The sequence below is a fragment of the Schistocerca serialis genome, chromosome 6 (genome assembly GCF_023864345.2).
Source record: "Schistocerca serialis cubense isolate TAMUIC-IGC-003099 chromosome 6, iqSchSeri2.2, whole genome shotgun sequence".
Classification (NCBI taxonomy): Eukaryota; Metazoa; Arthropoda; class Insecta; order Orthoptera; family Acrididae; genus Schistocerca; species Schistocerca serialis.
In genome coordinates, this window is record NC_064643.1 from 130,497,667 (window position 1) to 130,524,478 (window position 26,812).

A 26,812-nucleotide genomic window follows, 5' to 3' on the forward strand; every position below is an offset into this window, starting at 1 on the left:
AAGGTAGACCTATCGTTACATGATAATTCTTCCAATCACTTATTTATACCTAAAAAAATCGTCTACTGAGTAGGAGCTGTCATTCATAGATTATTTTAGTTTGATTTTAAATGCTGGTTGGCTATCTGTCAGGCTTTTAATGCTTTTTGGTAAATGACCAAAGATTTTTGTAGCAGCATATTATTTATCCCAAACATTACAGCTTATTATCTGGAAACTAACATAGGCCATACAACTACCTTTTTGCAAATGGTATTCAGTATCTGTTTCTGATATTCGTATGTCTTGTAACTGGGAAGTACAAAATAAAACTAAACCCTGATGAGAAATCAAACCCCTAACTTGTTTTTGCAAATTGTTCTTTAAAATAATACCAGCATAATTCACCCCTTTTTGTACCAAAGTCAGATTTAATCCAGGATAGTAAAAATCATCCTTCCTTCTTATGTAGTAGCAATGCACATTGCCATTGCTTTTGGAGTGGGAAGGGTTATTGGTAATAAATCTCTCTCTCTCTCTCTCTCTCTCACACAATATATATATATATATATATATATATATATATATATTCTTCAAAGTGCTTCGAACAGATGCGTGTGTGCGCAGTAGGCTTGAAATCTTTTCGTTTCACTGCCTGTATCAACATCTGCCTGCGCCCTTCATCCTTTGGAAACCTATACGAAAGAGAAAAAGCAGCTTTGTAGCTTACCATTTCAAGAAATATATACGATTGCAATGTGCGCCTGGAAACACACACAGCACTTCAGACCGCCAATTTACGTAACTGTGGCGTTCTGGGTAAGGATATGATACACACAATAGCTTATCAGTATTCAAGAAATGCCGCTAAATTAAACTAATAATACTTACACGTGAAATTTAATGTTACTTCCCTTCACAAAACGCTCGGTACAACCATAAGCACAACAGGATACCACCATTGTTTTGCCAATAGTCACGTGGTATAGCAGTAGAGATGTTGGTGCCACGAAATATACGTCATGACCAGTCTACCAATATCTATGGTCGAAGATCCACACGCAACGATCTGTCTGCGCAGATGTGATGTGCGCAGAAATTTGCGCAGACAGATCGTTGCGTGTGGACGGGCCTTTACGAATCGAATCGAATTGCATAGTACGTCTCTTGCAATCGCCGATGAAGAAGTCATATAGAAAAAGGATTACTTATAATTTTGTTAAGCATGCGCTATTAATTGCTACATGGTCGTTATAAAATGTATAGTACTTTATATTCTCCCTTTTGAATGCTCCTTTGGTTTTGTATATAACATTGATAATTTGTAGTTGTAGTCGTAGGAGATACGCTGGACGGACTTCATAACTTATCTTTGGTTGTGATGTAGACGTCAGAGAATGTGATGTTTTCTGTATGGTTGGAGAAGAATGGCTGCGCGTGTGATGGCCAGCGAAGGTGATGTAAACATGCAATCTGATGACTTTGAGCCTCTTGAGCCTTCGCTTCAGAATATCCTGGAGCAGAAGTCTTTGAGGTGGATATTTGTTGGTGGTAAAGGCGGTGTAGGAAAAACTACCTGCAGGTATTAAGTTACGTTGATACTGTAGACGTTTATGATTAGTTATTTATTGGTTATTCCATTTGTTTGTTGTTGTTGTTGTTTGGTGACTGGAGGTTCTTGTATAAATACTGGATGGTGGCTCCCAGATTTTTAGTGTCATTGTTACAGCTCTGTACATTTCTTGTGTCTTCTTGAGAGAAAACTATATCAGTGCCTTATAATTTGGGTGTTGATCATGTGTCTGCGCAGATTAGTAAATATCCATTTGTGTAAACTGATGTAACGTGGAGAACATTGTGAATTTCAGAAAGTGCTTCAAGCTGCAGTACAGTCCAATATCATATTTTGCATCAGTTGCTACAAGTGAGTGGTTTAAGATGTGTACGATTTTACAGAGAAAATAGAGTTAATAGTAACAACAACACTCGACAGTCCGCCGGCGACCCTGTACACCAATGTTAATAAGGTCGATAGTACCTGTCGAAAATATACCCGCATTTCGTAACTCGTGACAGTTAGGGGCATATAGGATTACAGTGCATACTTGTAATTTGCAACACTAGTGTAAGAATAACAATACGTTAGCATACGTCACGGTATGATTGTCACAGATACTTTTGCTGATGATACTCTGCCAAGTTCGTTTTCATCATATACTGGTTCCAAGCTGATGCTGACTAGACTGAGCCTTGATCCGTTTTGTAGATAACATATAAACCACTTTTTTGTGCTCTCAGTTATATCTCAAAGAATTTCATAACTAACAGTAACAAAAACTTAAGAAAAGTGTGTGTAATTTGACTTTCATAAAACAAAATATAATAAAAATATTTTGTAGGTTTCTGCTTGTGCCATCGGTGTTAACTGTTATTGATGTTTGTGTAGTTTTGCTTGATTGACAACTTTGATTGCTATTCAGCAGCTTGTGGTTATTTAAGTGGTTTGGCAGCTGTGTCAGTAATCTGTGAAATACAATGGGTTTGTGGAGAGGGTGGATATAGGACAATAGTGTTTAATCTGCTTGTGTTCTTCCTGATGTCGAATTAATTTAAGTTGTTTTTGACATAAAGTAATGCAGTACAAATGTGAGGGTTTAAAACAGTCAGTATCTTGAGCTTGATAAAGTGGCCCTACAGTATCCATTCGGGATAGAAGTTACTTATTGACACCCCCTTGCATTTTTCAATACGACGTGGATATAAACGTGAGGCTTTGCTACTGATCCATTTTTTACTGCAGTCATATCTTCTGCTTTCACATTTGTTGGCTTTCCCAACTCAACCAGATTGTTAGCTTCCAACCTAACCTATACCTCAGGCTGCACTACGAATCACTGTCATTGCAACCAAGATTTCTAAAGGTGGAGGGATTCCAATATGTAACTTTAGCTACTTTTAGCTTCAGATCTGCTTATTATTCTGATTATTACTTTTTTTTCCTTTTAAATTTAAATATATCATTAACATAACAAGAATGTTCCTTATCAGTATGCCATAAGAAATGTGCGAGTGAAATATGCCATAATGTGGTATTACTTTCAAATAGGCTACTCATTAGTGAATTCATGTCGGTGAGGTTGCACACTCTTGCTACTTTCTTGCGCACATGGCTAAAATGTCCTTCCAGCTTAATTTGGAATCAGTGTAAAGCCTAACAGTTTCACTCATCTGCTTCCCACAGGCTTTAATTTGCTTCAGAATTAGTTCATGTGTTTTATCAGGATTACAAAGAATTAATTAGGAGAAAACCAATTTATCACTAGTTCTATTTTTTCTATGTTAGCAGATGCAATTCTGCCGTGTCACTATGTTTACTGAACTGTGATGTGTCATCTGATTAATATATTTAGCTCCTATATGGTATGGTAAATCATGAATTGCAATGAAGAACAGAAATGGACAAAGTACTGAGCTCTGCAGCATTCCACAGTCTTAACTTCCTGAAATGATGAATGCCTGTTTTTAATTGAGACAGGTTGTCTTCTCTTGCTTAACTGTGAGCTAATAACAGCAAAAGAAATGGCTTATAAAGTGCTTGTTCGCCTGATATTTGAGTATTGTTCATCCATCTGGATCTTTATCAGGTAGGACCGATAGAGAAGATCTAAGGAAGTAAGGAAGAGTGGCACGTTTCATCATGGTATCGTCCAACTGGCGAGAGTGCGTTATAGAGATGCTAAACAAACTCCACTTGCGGACGTTAAAAGAGAGGCATTGTGCATCGCGGAGAGATTTACTATTCAAATTTCAGAGCAGCACTTTTCAGGAGTACTTGCCCCCACATACGTCTGGCGTATTGACCATGAGGAGACAAAGCTTCGTCTGGACATTTTGTATGGCCCTAAGGACTACGTCAACCTCGCTGCTCTCCACTGTCACTTCCTCTCAATTCCTGTTGTGTCCCGGGGCTCTGAAGTTGTTTACACCGACATCTCTATGGCTGATGGTAATGTTGGCTTCACCTATGTCCACAGAGGCCATATTGAACAGAATTCCTTGCCCACTGGCTGCAGTATATTCACTGCAGAGCTTGTGGCCATATCTCGTGCACTTCAGTACATCTGTTCCTGTTCTGGTGAGTCGTTTCTTCTCTGTTCTGACTCCTAAGCAGCTTACAAGCTATAGACTAGTGCTACCCTAGCCATCCTTTGATAGCGAACATCCAGGAGTTCATCTCTGCTCTGTAATGGTCCAGTCATTCAGGGTTTTTGTGTGGACCCCAAGACACATTGGAATCCCAGGCAACGAACTTGCCGACAGGCTGGCCAAACAGCCTACGTGGAAACCGCTCCTGGAGATGGCCATGTCTGAAACTGACCTGCGTGCTGTCTTACGCCGCAAGGCTTTTTGGCTTTGGGAAACGGAGTGGCATAACAGTGTTCACAACAAACTATCATGAAGGAGACTAGGAATGTGTGGAAGTATTCCCTGTGGTCTTCTCACAGGGAATCATTTATCTTTTGTCAGCTCCACATTGGGCATACATGTCTCACACATGGTTACCTCCTCCTTTGCGAGGACCCACCTCAGTGTCGCTGTGGTTCCCAAATGACAGTCGTCCACCTCTTGCTGGACTACCCACTTTCCACCGCTCTGCGGTGGACTTTTAACTTTCCCAGCACCCGACCTTCGGTGTTGGGTGACAATGCCTCAACGGCAGATATACATTTACGTTTTATTCGTGAGGGTGGGTTTTATCATTTGATCTGAGTTTTAGCGCATATCCTTTGTCCCTCTGTGTCCCCCACTCTAGGGCTTTTAGGGTGGAGGTTTCATGTGTTGCAGAGTGGCTGGCTTCTCCTTTTTTATTCTCATGGTCAGCTGGCCATTGTTAATCTGCTTTCTTGTTTTTAATCTTGTCTCCCTGTTTCTTGCGTGTGTCTGTGGGTTTTTTTTTTTTGTCCATTGTGGTCGATGTTGCCCTTCTGTCATTCTTCTGGTTCTTCCTTTTTCCTGTTATTATGCCGTACGCGAGTGAAACAGGATTGGAGGGATCAGATAGTGGTTCCGAAAGTACCCCCCTCCCCCCGCCACACATCATTAGGTTGCTTGCAGAGTATGATGTAATTGTTGATGTCGATTTCGCATAACATCAAATTCCAGTTGTGCAAGAAGGGTGTTAGAGCATATACAACAGCTTTGCTGAGATGCGAAGTAAAGCAGATACCAGATTCATATTTTCAAGTTCAGTTAACATCTTCAGTGACAGCAGCAGCAGCAGCAGCAGTAGTAGTAGTAGTAGTAGTAGTTCTATAATATTGAAATCCAGACTATCTGTTGGAGAGGAGATAATGTTTGAAAGAGTTATTTAGCTGGTTGTACGTCAGAGATTTGAAAGGCCAGAAATTGTTCAGTAGTTTTGAGGCATATCCTTATTTTCCTTCTAACCCATATATTCCCAGAACTTTTTTTTGTCAAATTTTTGTTACATGCCATTCATTAGTGACCACAGATAACAACTGAAACAATTTTTAGTTGTCAGTTCTGAGAGGCCTCTCTTTTTTTTTTTCCTCTCCCTCCCCTCCCCTCCCTCTTTCCACAGTGGGTTGATAATGACCCCATGCTTATATAAATTTGTACACTACAATGGAACAGGAATAATCAATTTATTATTAAGAATTTGATAATCAGTCTTCATTAGTTCAAGTTGTGGGCTATTAAGTAATCATGTTAGGTAGGTAAGGAACATGAAACATAATATTATGCATGAAATTCTGCTAAGCATTTGAGATGCAAATTTTTGTTAAATTTGCAGCACATTTTGGCAGTCTTATTGTTACATAGTGCTCATCGTCTTCTGACCTGACTAGTGATAGTAATGAGGCATATCCACAAGTAGGTACAATTTTGAAAAATGCCTCATAAAACATTTTTCTCAATCCAAAGTTCATGTTTACAAGAAACAGCATTTTTTTAAAAATTACTTTTCTACATAGTTGCCACTGTTGTTCAGACATTGTCATAATGGGAAACCAATGTTTCTGACTGCTGAACACCATTTTTTTTTTGCATTGGCATCGCTGTCAAGATGTCTTCCTTCAAAATACTTGTAATGTTAAAGAACTGGTGATCAGATTGGGACTGTATGGCAGGTGACCGAACTGCTCCCAATGGAATTGTTGAAAAAGGTTTTGAGTGGGATCCGCAGAATGGGGATGTGCATTGTCATGAAGCAACATAATGCTTTGACTGAGCATTCCATGCCCTACAGCACCAATCTTACTCTTTCTATCACTTGTCCTTAAACTTGAAGCACGATTTTGGAGGAAGGCAGTTTGATAGTGATGACAATGCAAAAAAACTGTGTTCAGAAGTGGCTACCTTCACTGGAGCCATGTTCCTATGATGATGACAAAGAAAAGGTAGTTTCCTGCAGTGACACATGTCGGAACAATGGTGACAACTATGTAGAAAAACAGTTTGATGTGTTCTGTCTTGTAAAAATAAATTTTGGTTTGTAAAAAAAATGCTTGCGTGAGATTTTTCCAAAATGGTACTTACTTTCCGGACATGCCTCATATGTTGAGCTGAATGTTTTCTTACAGAAACGGATAGCTGTCGTCATTTGCTGCTATGGCCCAGGCTCAGTTTTAGCATTGCCAAATTTCCAGAGTAAATACCTTGCAATAGATTGGCCAAATTCCAGTGTTTCTGTCCTTTCCCGGTGATCTGCCAAGCAGTGAGGAGTTTTTGATTATGGCATCAACTAGACTAATCAAAATGGGAATATGCCATTTTTTGCCTCTTATAGCAATATGGTAAGTTCCATCATTAGCGTCTAGTCTGTCTACTCCACTCATAAATCAGTTGTATTGATGTACAATGTGTGGCTTATTAATACGTTTTCTTTTTAGCAGCAATTGAGTATTGGTGTACTTTTTGAATGGGATATACTCTAAATCCATTTTACAACAGTGTAACCATGCAGCTGTGATTCCATTGTATGGTGCATATGTTATTGTTTGTGTCCAACCTGAAGTCATAAAATCCTCTGGGTTATGTTTTGCAATATTTGACATCCATTTGTGGAGAGTTGTCCACTCTGTTTTGATGAATAGTTCCAGTAATTTTCACATTGTTTCTTTGCAAAGTAACTATTAATCCTGGGGACGTTATTCTTTATTGCATTAATCACTTTGGTATAATATTTTCTCCAAGGCCTATATCTCGCACTTAGGTCACCCCTCATACAAGTCAACTTGCAAACAATATACTAAATGAGTTGCTGCAGCCTGTGTATTGAATTCAAAATGAATTGGCCTTCCATGAATATGCTGTTTAGAGCCATGACGTCCGTAAGAGGATATCATTGATTCGTCAGTAGGTTACTAAAGTTTCTTTCAGTGAAAGCATACATAAGAAAGTTTTTGTTCATGATATCGAAGAGTGGCTGAATTTTAGCCATTTTGTCACCTGTGCATAAGTTGTTGATATCTATGACATGAAAATATCTAAATAACTCTTTGAGCCAGTCACATCGCACTGATTTGGTCACTAAAATGTTGTTGGGTATATTAATTGGCCTCCTAATACAAGCAGTGTCTTGGTAAGGGTGTGTAGCTGCTGAGAATCGGTATACCGAGCAACAGTACATCTCATCTGCTGTGCCCTACAATGTGTTTTAGGACATCATCGTAGAGAAATCTCTCAAAGAACTCGATTAGTTCACTATGTTTGAGTGTAACTGCTACTCATGGGGCTTGGCAGTGGCTGTTCATCCTACTGGGGAAGCAAACTGTTCATCCATTTGCATGGCCTGATTTTGCTCGTGTCTTCCATGTTGTAAAGAAGGACCACCAGAATCATTGTCAGCCCTGTCAGATTGCTGAAGTGAGGGAGACTGTTCACCATATGATGATGTCGTAGTCACGACCTGTGTGAGCTGATCCAGATATTGGAATAGGTTCACAGTAATGAGAAGTACTAGTAGGACTGACGTCTTTGATGTTTTTTATTTGTTTTGGCATTGTAGTTCTACCACCTCAGCTGGGATTGAGTACTAATTGATTTCTTTTCAACCTATTTATGGTGTCACAATCCTTTTCTCTGTAGTCTCCATCTGATGATGGGCACAAGGTGAGTCTATGTAAATACTGATACCATGGATGTGTTTGTCATCCAAACACCCCACTAATTCTGTTATTTCATGAGTAATAGGTGCGTACCAGGAACTCAAAAAGAAAATAATACACATAAGAACATTGAGCATAATGTATGCCCACAGGATCATTGCTGACCCACAAAAATACAATTGAAAAATAAAGTTTATAAAAATAATTTGTATGAATTTCTCTAAATCACATAATAATTTACTACAGCTAAAAGTTTAGTAAGAAATAATATAATATATGTGGAATACTTGCTTTTGTATGCACTCAGTCACACATTTTTTTCCAAAAATGGACTTGTACAAACTTGCACTAATAACTATTAGTCAAAGTTATTTGTGTACCCAGTTGGTGCAAGGATCCCTAGCTTGGGGCTATTTCCGTCACATTCCTGGCATACAGAATTAGGCCACATATTGCTGCAATCCCTCTTGTTTATATTCCTTTTCTGTTGCTATATGCGCCTGCCTGATGGTAAAGTTAGTCTGTTATCCAAGCAACCTTGTCACGTAACAACAGGGTCATTGTCAACCCTATGGGCATATATGGATGAAAGATTGGTGTAACTGTAGCAGTTTATAGTGCACCAGGAAAAGCTCAAGATTCTAAACAAGTACTAAAAATGAAAGAAAGAGAATGACAGATTAAACAATGGAAAATCCAGGATAGGATAATGGCAGTATTATGAAAAGGATAGATTGCTACTCACCATATAGTGGAGATGAGTTTCAGACAGTCACAACAAAAAGACTGAGTTTTTGGCCAAAAGACTTTTTTTCAAAGTACACACACATGCGCGTGCATGCGCGCACGCACACACACACACACACACACACACACACACACACACACACACACACACACACACACACACACGCACGGCCACTCACTCTGGTTGCCAAGGCCAGATTGACAGCCAGAGACAATGGCCATATGTGTGTGAGTTGTGTTTGTGTGAATGTGTGTGTGTATGTTGTCTAATTCAGAAGAAGGCCTTTCACCCGAAAGCCTACTTGTTTAGCAGTCTTTTTGTTGTGCCTGTCTGACTCAATGTCTCCACTATATGGTGAGTAGCAATATATCCTTCTCTTAATATTGTCAGAATGACAGATTAGTTTTCTTTTACACAATTTCAGAACTGATAAATGTCCATTCTTCTGGAGTTGGAGAATCTTGCCACAGCTTTTATAATATCCTTGAGGGTGACAACATTCCAGTGAAGGGATTCCCTTTTAGAAAGAGTAAGATTGGTGCTGTAGGGCATGGAATGCTCAGTCAAAGCATTATGTTGCTTCATGTCCAGTAGAAATCCTTGGGTAACACACAAGATATTAAATTAATTGCTGAAAAGAAAGTGTAAAAATGCAGCAAATGAAACAGATGAAAGCAAATGCAGTAGTCTAAAGAATGAGACTGACAGGAGAGCGAAATGTCTATAGGAGAAATGAATGTAGAAGCGTGTGTAACTAGGTGAAAGATATACACCGCCTATAGAAAAATTAAAGAACCCTTTGAAGAAAAGAGAAGCAGTTGTGTGAATATCAAGATGGCAAACCAATTAAAACAAAAAAGGCAAAAGTGGAAGGAGTATACAAAAGATCTCTGAAATGGGAAAAAATTTGAAGAAAATACTGTAGAAAGAAAAGAGGAAGTAGATGAAGATAAATTGGGTGGTACGTTAGTGTTAAAAGAATTTGACAGTGCACTGAAAGACCTAAGTAGAAACAAGGGCTCTGGAGTAGATGACATTCCTTCAAAATTATTGAGGTCCTCAAGAGAGCCAGGCATGGCAAAACTGTTTGACGTTGTGTGCAAGATACAGGAGACAGATGAAATACCTTCTGACATCAAGAAGGTGGTAATTCCAATCCCAAAGAAGGCAGATGCAGACTGGTGTGGAAAACATTGACACTAATTTTTTAGAGAAGAATAAAAAACTGTGGTCAACTTTGAGAAAGATCGGGTTGGATTCTGGAAAAGTTTAGGAACATTTCAGGCAATATTTGACCCTATGACCTATCTTAAAAGATAGACTAAAGACAGGGGAAGCAGTGGTCATGAAGGCAGTGAGGTAGGCTTGTAGCCTGTACACTATGTTGTTCACTCTGTACATTGAACAAGCAGTGAAAGACCATCAAGTGTTACTCGACTGCCTTTCAGATTGGCATCTGTAACCTGCAATGCAGCAAACAGAAAGCTGTCCCCACATTCTGGTGCAAGATGCTGTAGAGTCGCCACCTTGGAATTAAAGCGAGACTAATTACCACACGCCCAGTCCCCATAACTGGAACACTGTGGATACGGAATAGTATGAGGACAGACTGTTGCCGAGGTGCTCCAGATTATGGTACATCTGAGCCTGGCACTATGCCACTCCCATGGCCTACATGATCTTACATTGTCCTGTCACAACAGGGTTGGATTGTGCAACTGTAAATACTGTCCATTGTAGCAGTGCATTATCTGCCATTGTTATTAGGCAGCTCTGAGAGGTACTGGTGATAAGTAAAAAGCATTAATTGTCCATTCACATATATTGTATTTAATATGTATATTAAAAATATCTCTTTCTTTTTGTCGGTTTCGTGTCGAATGAGCAAATTCTTGGCGAGGTCCTCCAATGGTGTTTTACCGATGCAGTGATCAGCAGTGCAGGTCACTTAAAAAAAGAGTGCCAAAGGTTCTTGATGGAGAGAAGTGCTTGGAATCATTATCAAGAACTACTGTGCTGTCTATGGATAGCAAAATGCTCAAAAAAGATTGTGAATTATGTATCAATCTTATATCTGCCTTGAAAAAATCTTCTTATGTAATGATCTGTGTAGTATTTATTAGTGTGTGCATAATACAAGTATGCCTTCATTAATTTGTGTCAAGCACGTCCTTTGAGTAGAGCAAGAAAATAAATATTTTTTGTATTTACCGGAAGTGATTAATATGTCCCAAGTGTATCAGTGAGTGATTGTAAAAGGCATTTCTTTATTCAGGAACTTATTGTGAACAGACAATCAACATTCAAAAACTGCTAGTGAGAAAATATTAATTTGCAAACTGTTACGAACTTCAAATAATATTGTTAAGTGTATTGATTCTTTAGAAGTGACTTATAATTTATTGCATTGAATGAAGTGCTTATGTTGCATTAATGATATTGTAAGCAGTGATAATTACTTTTCGTAGGTGTAAGTCGGTGGTCAGTCCCATAAAAGTAATTCAGTTCAAGATTCAAATTAGAATTTGAAACTAATCGCGCACAAACCATTTGATCTTAGAAAATTGTGTGTACATAAAGTTTGCAATGAATCAGGAAATCTGTGGATGGCTTCTGATAACTGTATTAATGTTCAGAAGTATTTTGAAACCTATTAATGAGGAAGAATAAAGCAGTTCTGTTAAGCGGAATCTGTACTCTTTCCATTGCTGATGTGAACCGTCATTGTACTTAAGGGAATGCTTACAATTTTACCCTTCAACGGCGACGTGCATTAACCTTGTGACACGGTCTGTTCTCTTCTATGTAGATTAATGACCATATTTGATATCTGAAGAATTATTTAACCTATTCACAGTTAACAGGGGCACAGGAATATAACAAAACTCATATAATGTGAAGATTGTGCAATATTTAGCACAGTCACACTACTTCTTCAAGAGAACCTTTCTGTTTGCTATTAATGAGAAGCTGAAATCAAATAAAAGAAGATTTTGCACAGTATTATCTGTATAGCAGTAATACTTAAGAAGAATCAGCAGTGGAGAGATAGACTGGATTGGTGAAGCATCACGGGAGATGCAAGTGCGCGCTTTATTGAAGACTAAATAGATGAGTCTACATGTGGCATGGTCTGTAATATAAAACGGAAGTGTTCTGCAAACCAAAAGCACTTTGGGTTACCACATACTCCATGACTCTTGCACAATCTGATGTGGGTCATCCACTGCTACTAGAATCAGCTTTCACTAGCTGCAAGTCTTACGGACTGTGACTAGTCCTGATGCTGCCAGGATCTGAACTGGTGCCTTCCAACAGGAGACTATTTGCTGGCTGACTTCAACCGACTTAAAGGCACCTACTTTGGGGTCCAGGGTTAGCACCTGCACGTGACTTGCTGCTGAGCCACTACCTGTCTGCATGCACACCCTCTGCTATGGCACACTTGCATCTGTGGACTGTTGTCCCTGCATCTTACATAGGGTTCCACAGTTCTTGGGTGCTGTGTGCCTCTCCTCTTTGCTTCAGTTTGATGTGACCAGTGCTGGGCTGGCTGTGTTGATGTGGCATCTGATGGGGCACTGCTGGGACATGGTTACAACACAAGGCCGTGCCACTGCATCCTGATAAGTGGGGCTACTGTGGCTACCACCTGGTTTTGCCACTGTCAGCTCAGCCGCCTCGCTTGGCTCCCACTGCTGGGACCTGACTGCAGCAAATAGATACTCTTGACTGAAGTATTGATAGAGATGAATAGCCCATTGCTTTTTCACTGCTCCTGTGACTTTACGATGGCTGACCATGTCGTTCATTGTATCTTCTACCCTCTGACGATCCTGCACCAGCATTGTGGCCTTTAGCTTGGTCATTAACACTAAAGCCATCCTGACCCTACTATACAATTACAAATTTGGAGAATGAATTGAAGTAGTGAGAGAAAAAATAAAAACTTTAAGGCTTGATGTTGATATGATTCTGTCAGAAATTGCAAATGACTTGGGAGAGCAGTTGAATGGAATTGGTAGTGTCTGGAAAAGGTGGTGAACATTGACAGTAGTAAATCAAGGAGACTAGAAAATAGTTGTATTGCATCAGGGGATACTGATGGGATTAGATTAGGAAACGAGACACTAAAAATAGTCTGTGGGTTTCGCTATTTTGTCAGACGGTTGCTGGAGTACCTGTTGATTAAAAAATAAAGAACAGATTTCAGTTGTTCATTACATACAGACAAACTATAAAAGATAAACACATTAGGCGCATCACAAGATAGAGGAAGGTTCGAAGTTTTGACACAGCTGAACTGCAGTTTGTTTGTAGTGACATGGTGACCACACCACAAGAGAAATAATTTTGTGCGTTGGAATATGCGTTAAGTCCATCCATTGTTCAAGTGCAGTATTCCTCCAAGGTCACCAGACCTCACATCTTGTGATTTTTTTTTTTTTTTTTTTCTGTCGGGGTGCACAAGATAGCTGTTGTCCTACATATGGCTGCTACTCTTGAAGAGTAGGTTGTTAAAGCTGTTGATTCCATAAACAAAGACCTGTTGATTCATGTGTGGTATGAAACGGACTACTGTTTTGATGTTTCTCGAGCAACGCACTGTGCTCATGTTGAGTGTATGGTATAGTGTGTGTGTGTGAACCTAAAATAGTTGAACCTTTCTCTGTCTGGGGATATGTCCAATGTCTCATTTTTTCTTTTTGAATCACACTGTAGACAGAATATAAAATGTACACTGTTGGAATAGCAAGAATAGTATTTCTAAAGAAGAGAAATTTGTTAACATCTAATATAAATTTAAGTTTTAGGAAGTTCTTCTGAAGTGCATGTTGTGAGTGTAGCCTTATACAGAAGTGAATTGTGGATGATAAGCAATTCAGACAAGAAGAGAATTGAGGCGTCTCGAAATGTGATGCTACAGAAGAATGCTGAAGATTGGATGGGTAGACTGGGTAACTAATGGGGAGGCACTGAATGGAATTGTGGGAGAAAAGAAATTTATGGCAAAACTTGACTAAGAGATGGGATCAGTTGGTAGGACAGATCCTGACGCATAAAGGAATTATCAGTTTGATAATGGTGAGAAGTGTGAGCGATAAAAATTGTTGAGTGATAAAACTTGTAGAGTGAGACCAAGGGTTGAATACAGTAAGCTGATTCACCAGTGTTTCTTTGGAGGTGAAGATGTTGGCATAGGATTGAATAGTGTGGAGAGCTGCATCAAACCAGTCTTCAGACTGAGGACAGAAACAAAAACCATCAATGGTGTCTATGTTGTTAGTATGATTTCCTGTTCTTTGTCACTGCAGTTTCATTTTTACAGTTTCCCTTATAGAGTTCGACCAGTTACCTGACAGTCACATTAAGTGATCATTTCTAAGCAATTTTGTCTTTGCTCTTAATTTTTTGAAATTTTTTCTTGTAAATCTTTACATATTTTACTCTGATGTCATTCACACTTGCAACACCATGAAAGTCGCATGCGACAAATGTCAAATCCCCATAAAGTGTGTTACATGGTTGGATATGCACATGATCAGCAGTTCAACACAATTGCATAAAATTTGTAGGAGCAACACCATCTGTATTCTGTGTGTAATGCGAGATTACACAGACTTTTTATTTCAGAAATATCATTGGAATGTTTGTTGCTTGTTGAGAAGATTGTTTTATGCCTTGTGAAAGAGGCATGAACATCATCATGTGTCGGATGTTGACTGCAGCATGGTCATATCCTATACCACATTATTGTTAATGGCAATGGTCAGTGCCCCCATATGAGTAGCACACGAGATGACAGACGTACTGTTTGCTCAGCCATGCAAGATTGTACTGTCACATCACATATCTTGAGCCAGGACACATCATTTGCATCGAAATAAGTATCCACATGGACACTGAAGTACCATGAAATGGTAGCACTGTGTCCATTGTTAAGACTTTTCTTGATGCAGCAGCAGAAAAAGGTACATTGACAGTCATTAGCACAGTGGCAACAGAAGTACATACAGAAGTAGCACCTTGTTGTCTTTCCGGACAAGTCCCAGTTCTACAAACACATCGCGATGACACACATCCCTGTGTAGAGGCTCCGATGAGAATGAACATTGCGATACTGCATTTGTCATTGTCATACAGGCACAGCATCAGGTCTGATAGTGTGGGGTGCCATTGGGTACGCAAAAGCATCGCCTCTGGTTTACTTAGCTGGTAATTTGGATATCACTTACTTTCCTGGTGAGTTCATGTCTATGGTTGTCTCTTATCTTTGAGGTCCCTGTTACATTCTCTCTGAAGATACTGCAATACGACTTGTTTCTCATGATTTCTGGACCTACTTTGATGCAAAATGTGTTTGACTTGAGCTGGCCAACATATTCTCCAGCTCTCAGCTGTTGAAACCATCTGGCCATGGGTTACCGAGGGACTAGCATGCAGTGCTCACCAGGCACTACAATTTGTCAACTCTGGTGGCCTAGGAAATGATTTGCCTGTATCTGTTACCAAGCTAGGTTTAACTCGATGCTCAGCCGGGTTGGAACCACTGTTTGATGTCTGAGGTGGTTGATCTGTGTACTAAATTTTGCATTCTGTACACCTTCAAATTACATACAAATTTAGTTATATATTCTTCACACTATGCTGTGTGCACAATATAAGTAAAATTTTGTTAAATACTATCCTTCCTAGTGTTGAAACGTTAATGGCCAGTCCTGTATTGATTGAGCTTTTGTCAATCTTTCTAGTTGATGACTGAGTCATTTTAAGGTTTCACAGTAATTTGTAATGCTTGTTGTGATTCAGGTACTGCGTTGAGTGGCTCTCATGATTGGGCTTTGCTCATTTTCTCTGGAAAGCAAATTTGACAGCAGAGATTTTTATAATTATTGGAAATGGCTTGTGGTAGCATTTCTGACCAGGGTTCATTGTTTAGACCATTTATAAAACTGCACTAGTTTTCACAAGTATTTGTTTCACAGGTGAGATACACTATCCTTTTCCTGGTGTCACAGAAATTTAGGACATGTACATTATGTTTGGATGTCCTTAAATATGTATGACTTAACACTATTTTGTTAGTGTCTACACTTGAAAGGCTCTTATTAGCTGAAATATGTTGAAACTGTATAAGACATACAGAAATCCCTGAAGTATTGTCACAGAAGATAGTGAGAAAGTATCATAGCAGTTGCAAATATCAGTTTTAGGTACTTCTTTTTTCATGTGCTGATGTGGACCATATTTGTGACAACTTGCTATGATGTAGAATATGTCAATAGGTTCACAAATAAGATCAATTCTGTTTGTGTGGACGTGACTAAATTCTGTCATTTACACAATTAGATTTTTAAAATCATAATCTAAAGTAAAATTTTATAAATATAATCCCCAACCCCCTGCAGACACTATCTATTCAGAAGGTCACCAGTAAAATAAAAGGCTACATCAGGCACAAATTATTTCTGTATGCCTATCTTCCACCACCTTTAATTAACAATGGAAGTGGTCAGATATTTTTGTGACTTAATTTTTTTTTGTATTTCTTCACAGTAAACTTAATAAAGAATTAGTAAAAATATTGTAAAGCTGTTGTTGTTGTGCCTAATAGCTACAGGAAGTTTGGGGATGGACACAAATTATCATCCTTACTGCAAATTTCTGTACCACGAATGCTTTCTGTCTGTGTGTGGAATTGCCCCAGGAAATGATTCCATATGACAACAGTGAATGAATGGAAGCCCAGATCACGTAGTACTCTTCAGAAGTATCCAGAGTAAACTAATTTTCTAATAATTTCATCACCAATATCAGAAATTATGCACAGAGCAAATATTTCTGAAATCAAGTATTTATGAAGAGATATTTGATTTCCAATTCAGTTCCGAACAGTATCCGTACTGTAGAATTTTGGACAGTCAGTTTTACGTATTTCCTCTCACGTATGCTGTACAGTATTGTTATTCTTGCTGATATATCATGCCTTGTACCAAATTGAATGAACAGTGTTTTTTGAGTTGAGTGCATACATAGCATAAGGCTAAAACTTACTGACATTCATATTTTAGTTAGAAAAATGGAAACTATATAATTTATCGACATAAATGTCCTCCTTTCAAATGCACTACTTCCACACTAAAAAACAAGATTGAGTCTGTTTGAGAGTCTGTTTATCATGACGTTATGAAATTGTTTTTATCTTGAACTGTATCATTAGACTGTTATTCATAAAAAATTGATAGTCATTGATAGTGAATAAACAGTTGATTTCAGGTATATTTGTGCAATTTACCAAAATTCGTTGTGTATGTCTTATGTAAAAGGAAGCAAACCTGATGCTGCCAATTTAAGTAACACAGTCACTTAGTGGTGACTGCCTTCAAAAAGTCCACACAAATCGCCATTTATGCAGTCCTCTGCTCAAAACATTTCTGTAAATCATTTGCCATGACAATGTATGGAAGCTGTCCTTGTTGCATCTTTCAGTGAAAGGGTAAAACATGTTTGTAGTATCAGCAATTGATTTGGATGTAAGTATGTAATCAGTCAATTTTTATTTTTATTTTTGATGCAGAGTGTTGTACTATTAACTAGTTTTCAAGCTGCAGCAGGCTCATCAGACAGGGGTGTTAAACTTAGTCCATGGTATAATATTCCTGTAGCACTGTCATCACATGAGCCTGCAGTGGCTTGAAAACTGGTTTCTGAAACAATAAATCATATCAAAAATCCAAAAAAGTGACTACTTGTGTATTCGTAGCCAAATAAATCACAGATTTAAATCACCGTTAAATTTGTCATCTATAATCGATATACTAAATGATTAATGGAAAATCTCATACAAAGATGTGAAACAAATACTAACAAAGAGATAGAGGGGCTAGCCAGTGCTTACCTGAGCTCAGTACAGCCGATAGATAACACAAAACAGAACAGAAAATTTACATTCCTAGCTTTCGGAACTTTGTTCCTTCATCAGGGAGGAGAGGGGGGGAAAAAAGGAAGAAGGGAAAGTGGATTTAGTTACTCACAACCCAGGATATGAAGCAACAGGGAAAGGTAAACAGGGAGGGTAGCAAGGATGGAGGCATGGTTGTCAGAGGGAAGCCAAAGATATTCTACTGTTAAGTACTGTGCCAGCTTCAAACCAAAGAGGATGCATACATAAGTAAAGAGGTATACAGTATAAAGATAAACACAACTATGTAGGATGAAAAGATGCGTGAATGGCTAAAGAGGAGAGGGAAAAAGAAGAAGACTGAAGAGTAAATGGGAGTGACGTTGGTTAACGAAGGTTCAGTCCAGGGGGATGGCAGGATGAAAGGATGTGTTGGAGTGCAAGTTTCCATCTCCGCAGTTCCGAGGGACTGGTGTTGAGTGGGAGAAGCCAAATGGCATGTACGTTGTAGCAGGTTCCTAGGTCCCTAGAATTATGCTGGACGGCATGCTCCGCTACTGGGTATTGGGCATCTCCTAGGCGGACACTTTGTCTGTGCCCATTCATTCGCTCAGCCAGTTTAGTTGTCGTCGTACCGATGTAAAAGGCTGTGCAGTGCAGGGATGTTAGCTGATAAATGACATGTGTTGTTTCACAAGTGGCCCTGCCTTGAATTGTGTGTGTTTTACCAGTAGTGGGGCTGGAGTGGGTGGTTGTGGGGGGATGGATGGTGCAGGTTTTGCAGCGGGGTCTGTTACGGGGGTAGGAACTGCTGGGTAGAGAAGGTGGTCTGGGAACATTGTAGGGTTTGACAAGGATGTTACAGAGGTTAGGGGGCGACGAAAGGCAACTCTGGGTGGTGTGGGGAGAATATTGTCAAGGGATGATGTCATTTCAGGGCTTGACTTGAGAAAGTCGTATCCCTGGCGGAGTAATTTGTCGATGTATTCGAGGCCAGGATAATATTGGGTGACAAGGGGGATGCTTCTGTGAGGTCTGGGGGTAGGAACATTGTTGTTGGACGGGGAGGAATGTATTGCTCTGGAGATCTGTTTGTGGACAAGGTCTGCAGGATAGTTGCGAGGAAAGCACTGATCAGGTTATTGGTGTAACTGTTGAGGGATTCGTCACTGGAGCAGATAAGTTTGCCATGAATACCTAGGCTGTAGGGAAGGGAGCGTTTGATGTGGAATGGATGGCAGCTATCAAAGCGAAGATACTGTTGTTTGTATGTGGGTTTGATGTGGACAGAGTTGTGGATGTGAGCTTCAACAAGATGAAGGCTATAGAAGGCTATCGTTTTTTGTATTCCTTATGGTTGTAATGCATTTGAAAATAAACACAGCTGAGAAATAATGCGTAAAGATCAGAGGATCATCTTATACATGGCATCGCCACAGATTTGAAGCGCATACCGTGGCAGGGTTGGTACTATGTTGTGAACCAGCCTGTAGAAGCGCCTTGTGACGTAGCTGGGTTGGCAGAGTGGGGACTCACTCGCTCTTCAGTTTACCGACAGACTATATTTTCAGCTTAGGCTTTCACATCTCATCAGTGGCCTCAAATCGTTGTCTGTCTGAAGCATCATTGATATATCTAAACTCAAGATAACCCGAAGGTGTAAGAACTGTGTGTGGAAAGCTGTAGAATCTGAAATTAAAGTTTGAGTTATCTCAAAAGCTGCAGCTGCCATATGGGATCAAGCGTTGCACAAGACAGAAATCAACCTCAAGACAGCCAATGAAACAACATTGTAATACTGGCTTTAGATCCGTCTTGAACAATGTACTTACTGGCCATATCTCTCCTGGTAATGCTCCAAAATTGGCCTACTTATATCACAGAGGATAGTGAAAAGGATCTGAAGTATGTCTTTTGTTTCTTGTCCCATAATGATGTGCTTTGATAACACATTTCAGGAATCCTTCTTTCAGCATTATGTAATGCAATTTTGTGTATGTATCCTCTCACTTTTGTCACAGAGCTAGCATCCAGTACGCAGCACACTTGTAATCTGCAGCGTTGGAAAGCTTCCTGACAGCGATAAGAGTTGATCTAACACTGACATTCAGTTCCTTGGGCAAAACCAGTTCTCACCAATTATGGCATTAGTTCGTCCATTATTCTCCGAGGGCACTCTGTCACCCTCTCTTGTATTTTTAATTGTACAAACAACCATTAATTTTGTAGAATAGTTACATCATTTTAAAGATTGAAGAATGCTTTATTTTTTATACAATCCCTATTTTGGTTGGTGCAGTTTTTTAGGCAGCTATGGCATTTTTACAATGCCCACGTCATACAAGCTTGCTGCCATTTCCCTCAGGTAATGTTGAACCTTGCCTTTCACCTCATATATGGACCACCTCCTCTGTCTAGATAAATGTTCCTTCAAGTTAAGGAACAAGTGGTAGTTGCTCGGTGCCAGGCCCACACTGTGTGATGTGTGGGTGATGATCCAATTAAAGTTTTGCAGGAGATACAGTTTGACCGGCAGCGTGTGGGCAAGTGTTGTTGTGGAGAATACTTATGGCCTTGCTCAATGCGCCTCTTCTCCAGTTCTGAATTGTCCTGGATTTTTTCAATGTTTCACAGTACCTGTCAGCATTTCTTTTTGTCCCAGCAGGCAAAAAGTTGTCCTCCTTCTGGTCCAAAAGCACAATTCCCATGACTTTACTGACCGACAGTGTTTGTTTGAATTTTTGCTACCTGGGTGAAGAGTGATGGTGTCATTCATGTGCTTGTTGTTTTGTCTCACATGTAAAGTGGAATGCCCAGCTTCTGTCGCCTGCAATAATATAGCCCAAGTAGTTGTCCTTTTTGTCCGAATAACGGTGAAGAAATTCCTGGGAGGAATGAGCTTGTTGCTGATTCTGGTTTTCTGTCAGTATAAAAAGTACTCATCTTGCACACACCTCGCCGTATCACATTTTTTCTGTTAAAGACCTGTGGATGGTGCTTCGCGGAGCCTCAGGGAGTAAAATGCAGAGAGCCTCCAGGATGATCCTCTGATATTTATGCATTATTTCCTCAACCTTTGTGACTGTCTTGTCGGAAATTGATGGCCTGCTACTCCTTTCTTCATCATGAATTTCAGTACAACTGACTATAAAATCTCTACACCACTTGTGAATGTTTTTGGCAGCTGTACACATCTGTCCATACATTTCCGTCTGTTGGCAATGAACTTCAACTGGTTTAATACCCCTTGCGTTAAAAAAATTAAATAACTGCACGAACTTTAAACTTGGTGGTAACAATAAATGTGAACTCTTTTGAAGGGCTTCCCAGCCAAGACAGAGCATCTAAGTAAAGTGAACAGGGAGTCATTTGGGATTGGAGGAATCACAACAGTGTGACCAACAGCTGCACAACAGTTTCTCCATGTCACAGATGCTTCAGACCCCCCCCCCCCCTTTTTTTCCCTCATTGTTCTCATAATCATAAATGACCACAATGAGCTAATCTGAGTGTTACGCATCGACAAGTAATATTTGTTTTGTTCCACTCTCTTCAGTGAATATCTTGAGGTTATATTCCTGCTAACCAACAATATCTTATATCTAATTTCTGTTTTACTGCTAAAGGCATCACCATTTTTTTTCTACTGTGTTTCTCATTGTACAGGCAGTTCTGTCTCAATTAAATCTTTCCTTTGTAGATATTTGAAGCTGATAAAATGTTTCATTAATGAAATGCTGTGAATTTGGTGTTACTCTTTGAAAGACACAAATAATATGGGAGTTAGTTGAGATTTTTTGGGAAAAATACTAAACATCCATTAATTGGTATAGTTTGTTATGAAGTCGTCAGATGTCAAAAGCAAGGAGCTGAATTGCTGGTCCACCATTATGTTGCTGCACTGTGTGCACCCTTGTGTCCTTATAATCAGTCATGGCATCATTGTATATTGTGTTTGGAGCAATGACTCTGTTCTGTTGGGGTGCAAAGAAGTGATTACTGCCTTGTGTGCTGGTGCCTTTACCCCCAATTTCAGTGCCAAATAATCACTCTTCCTTTACTAAGGGAAAATGTTATTGCTGACCAGTCTCTGCTGTCCTTTTTAGCTTTCTACATTGGCATGGTTACCACCAAATTATCAATTAGGATGAACTGGCATAGGCAGTGTGTATATACTGGCAACTCGCAATATCCTGTTGCAGGGCATGCTCTACAACATGACATTCGTGACCTTCGGCGCCTGTTTCACCACACGCGCCATCTGGATTCTTCCCCAGACACCAGTTTCTCAGAACTCCCCGGGTGGGAACTAGCACTACAACATGTCCTTGGTTCTCACCACCCACCTGGCCGTAATTTACATTAATTTCTTCTGTCTCAGCTTTTCTTCACTGTAAACTACTCTTTGCTTCACTCCATTTTAGTTTTCTGCATCTTTGTTTTTCCTGTCTATTTTTCACTGCCCACTCCCACCTCTGTTATGCACAATGCACTAAGCTTCTCACTCTTATTAACTCGTGCACGATGTTTTAGAAGTAATCTCTGTCTTGCATATTACCCTGTCTTCCACCTTTAAGCTCTCAAGTTTTCAAATCTCGTCTGATGCAGTCCCCAACAATCAGTCTTCCCTTCTCATCCCATATGGTAAGTCTCCCCTGACCTGCAGTTCTGGGTGACTTTCCCAAGCTCCAGTCCTTTTCCTTCACCCTTCTTCCTTCCCCTTCAACCCTTCTGCCTGAAGGAGGAGCCATTGGCTCTGAAAGCTTGCTAATCACAACAGTCTTTTATGTGTGTGTTCTGCTACTGCTTGGTGAGTAGATTTTTTATCTATCCAATTAAATAATTTTATACGTCAGTTTGGATGAAGTGGACTGATCACATCTTAGCATATTTTGGGTTTCATTATCTTTGCTTATGATCTTTAGTCAACTCTTTTTGGTTTGTACGCAATTGACGTCCAAAGAGCCCTTGGCAGCAGAAAATGGTGACACATTTTCTGATGTAGTTGGTGTTCTTGGAAAATGTATTATTTGTCTGTCTACTACTGTGGTCTGTGTACACGCCAGCCTAAATGTTCCAAGCTGATGATCATAGATAACATTTTCTCACTTGGTCACTGGATATTTCCAACTTTGCAACTGTATCGACACACAATCTGAATTCAGAACACTAATGACAAACATAAACATTGTGAGAGACTAGAGAGGCACGTCTTTTTCTAATTGATTGTATATTTGAGCATCAGACCTTTAGCTTTTCTTCTTGTTTTGCTGGTGTTATACTTTCCACAAATAACATGTTACCTTCAAATTAACTTGGAGGGAAGTAGCCTATATTCTAGTCTTTTTCAACAACAAAACATTAAAAAATGGTGTAGTTCGTAAAAGATATTGTCTGTAAAAATGTTAGTCTTCAAATACCTACAAGTTGTTATTCTAGTGCCTTATAGTGGTCTCAGTTATTAAAATATTTTATTGCACAGTGTAAGATTCCATTCTATTGCTTGTAATGTCTGTAGAAAACTTGTGAAAATTGTATTTGTGTCATGTCATTTCTATTAACAGCAGACTTCACCAGAGCAATGTTTCTATTTTATATAGACCGACATTAGATTCCCACTATTCGTATTCACCGAAGAGATACTGTTAGCTGTCTGATTATTAACTTGACTTACCATAGTAGCACTATCAGTCCTACATACAGTTTTTAGGAATAAAACTGTAATAAAATGTCAAGCATCTCTGAATGTACTTCAATTTTTTGTTGCAGTTGCAGCCTGGCTGTTCAGCTATCCAAAGTACGAGAAAGTGTTCTCATCATATCTACAGATCCTGCACATAATATATCAGATGCTTTTGATCAGAAGTTCTCTAAAGTTCCCACCAAGGTTAAAGGATTTGACAACTTGTTCGCAATGGTAATAAGAAAATGTAACACCATGGGACAGATAATTCAAGAGTATGTGCATCTCATTGAATGTGGTTTATGTGATTTTGTCTTCTGATATTGCATGACAGTTTTATTATTCCAACAATTTTTCAACTGAGGTATAATTTCCAGATAGAACATCAAAAGACCTTTTCAGTTGAAGCAAAACATATTTGTTTGTGTAAAATTCTTCTAATGCAACTGTATTAGTTACGATAACACTGGGGGAAGAGAACTTTCGTTGTCAAACAATGCACAATAATAACTAAGTAACTGTTCGTAACTTTAAAGAAAAATAGGAAACATTTACAGAGAAAATTGTGAAGGGAGAAAGTAGGACTGAATGTTGGAGTGCAACTTGATCTTTAAAAAGCTGTTGGCTTTATAGTTTACAGCTGAAAAATAGAATTTATGAGATGAACTGTGATGTTGAGTGAGTGCTTATTGGCAGTGGTGTTATTGCTTAGTGAGAAGTTAAAGGAATATTAAGAGAGTTTGTTAAAGGATCCTTCCATATTTTCTCTGTATGCCCCTGCATTCTATTTTAAATAACAGAAAAACTCAAGCACAGGAAAATATATATAAATAAATAAAATTTTCTTGTAATAACTGATTCTCTATAAGTGGACTGTCATTGCATTTAGATGAAACACTGTATATACAGTTCTGTACTGCACAAGTGCTGAGCATACCATTAGAAATAATGGACAAGAGTAAATCAGTAAATGAAGCAAAAATTTCTGATTGTTACATGTTCATATTGATAAGAATTTGAACTGGAAGTAACATGCTGCAGAGCTTTTTATACTTCCAAACTCGTCCCCTAATGTCTTATGGCGTCATATTTTGGGAGTATCTTCTCATTGAACAAGAAAGTGTTTGTTGCACAGGATTGTGCGTGTGGATAATACACTGATAGAAAAAAATTCTTCTTCCCAGTGAACAGGTGATCCAATTTGTGGAGACTGTGGCCAAACATTTCATGAAAATTCGTATTGTGGCCTACCACCACCACTGTCAGTGTGGGAATGACTACACTTCTCTACCCATGAAGTGTGCTCACCTAATTTAAGGAATGTAAAATCCAGGAATTAAAGCTCACAGATCACCTCACCTAATTTGAAGCTTGGAAAGTATACTATCTTTTGTATCCAGTCTCAGTGATATTGACTTTTGTTGCTACTCCGGTCAGACCAATGGCAATACTTCGCATATTTACTCACTTGATGTCGATCTCTATTAGTCACACAAACTTGTCCAGGGGGGTGATAGGCCGTCGCCTCTTGCAGTCCTTGCAGCACCATCTTCGAGAACTGCTTCCCACATCCAGCAAGAGAAGCAGCATCATCCTCCATTGTCTACTGGTGACAGGGCTCCCTTTTGGGAACTTTCTCCTCTGAAATACACACATCAGTAACCCAACACCAGCCAATAGTGGAAGATCCCAGGGCTACCCACTCCCCTTTCATTCTGACACCCATAATCGATAAGCCATCATAAGATTGTCAACTGTCAAAAGTTGTAAATAAGAGAAAGAAAAAAAATCTCAGGAGAAGGCTACTCTGACACCAGAGGCACCAGATCTCTCATGTTGGTGGACTCGGAATCAATTTTCATTGAAACTCAGTTGATTCATTGTTGATCTAGGACAGCAGCTGGTCAAATACTTACCAAGGGAAATTGCCAAACAGCCATATGTTTTGAGAAGTTAGTTTATTTAGGCAGCCAGTTTCTGCATCCCATTAACATCTTCAGACCCCTATGCACACCATGTACAGATAATCAGATATATCATACTTGCATAACTGGAGCCATCAACATCTGGATTCCATGAATTCAATTTTTAGTGTTTACTTTGAAGACTTGACAACTAATATGGTTGTTTGGCATTTTACTTTGGTAAATGTTCATTGATGATGTTCCACATGCACCATTGACAGAGACCGGATAGAGAATGTGGAGAGGGGTCTGTACATTGGGTTGTACAGATGTAATTAGTAAGTGGGTTTTCCTCCATACCATGTTGGAAGCAATAGCATTGTGACTGCAGACAACCCCAGAAATCACCTTTTGTATTATTTATTTACCTCCCGGCAGGGGGCATTTTCTTCAGATGATCATCTTATTGCAACCACTTCCCCTTGCCCCCTCTCTGCTTTTCTTCTACTTGATGTATGAATACATACCACCTCCTGTGGGGATGTAACACTTCATTTGGTAGAGGCCTTCTGATTGACCACCTTCTTTCTAATCTTGATCTTCCTCTTCCCAATGACAGTACTCTACCCATTCTGGTGATGCCTACAGCAGCTATCGACCTATCATCATCATCATCATCATCATCATCATTCCCTGGTATAATGGCTTCACTGCAAAGGTCACTGCACAACTATTTTTGTAACAGCAACAACTTTCCTATGAACCTGTTGCTTCATTGCCACTGTCCGAAGAACCCTTACCACTTTGGGCACTTCAAAGGGCCAGCTGAGTGATGTATTACATCTGCTGCCACCTTCACTTTCTGCTAGATTGCATCAACAAGATTGTGGAAGACTTCTGACGTGATCACTTGTGCCACTGGGTCTGTTGTTCCCCTTTCTGTGCAGGCACATTGTCACTGGCCAATGTGGTACACTAAAGATATTGCAATAGCTATTAAGGATCATTGAAGGACCCTGGAACACTTCAAGTGACACCCTTCATAGACCACCCTCGTAACTTTTAAGTGACTTTGTGCTAAGGCAAGATATCTAAGCAGACACAGTAAGAAAGAATGATTGGAGTGAGTGAAGTTGAACTGTTCTGCATTTTCTCTGTGAAAATTGTTTTTATTCTCAGATACAACATACGAGTCTTATCATAGCTGTTCTAGTGTTAGTGTCTGCGTGGTTGTGTGCGTGCGTGTGTGTGTTCGCATGAGGTTATCCCTCTTTAATTCTGTTTTAATTACTTTTAGGTGTGTTAGTCCCTTTTTACTGCTACTCTATTTTCTTTTTAAGGGGTAGCACTCCAGTGAATGATTGGTGCTGTTACCCTCTTTAACACTTTATCTATAGCAGATCGAGGGTGGGCCAGCCCTCGTCGTATGCAAAGCCCTAGGCGACTCGCCTGGGCTCCAACCAC

The 26,812-nt window shown here is 39.4% G+C and overlaps 1 protein-coding gene across 1 annotated transcript in view; it reads left to right on the top strand.

The window, feature by feature from the left end:
• Positions 1–1,366: 1,366 nt before the first annotated feature.
• Positions 1,367–26,812, top strand: part of LOC126484296 (ATPase ASNA1 homolog) — a 79,612-nt gene continuing 54,166 nt past the window's right edge. The window contains exons 1-2 of the mRNA XM_050107723.1: positions 1,367–1,561; positions 23,531–23,678. Coding sequence (XP_049963680.1) covers positions 1,407–1,561; positions 23,531–23,678 — 303 coding nt within the window. The 5' untranslated portion in view covers positions 1,367–1,406. The remainder of the gene's footprint in view (positions 1,562–23,530; positions 23,679–26,812) is intronic.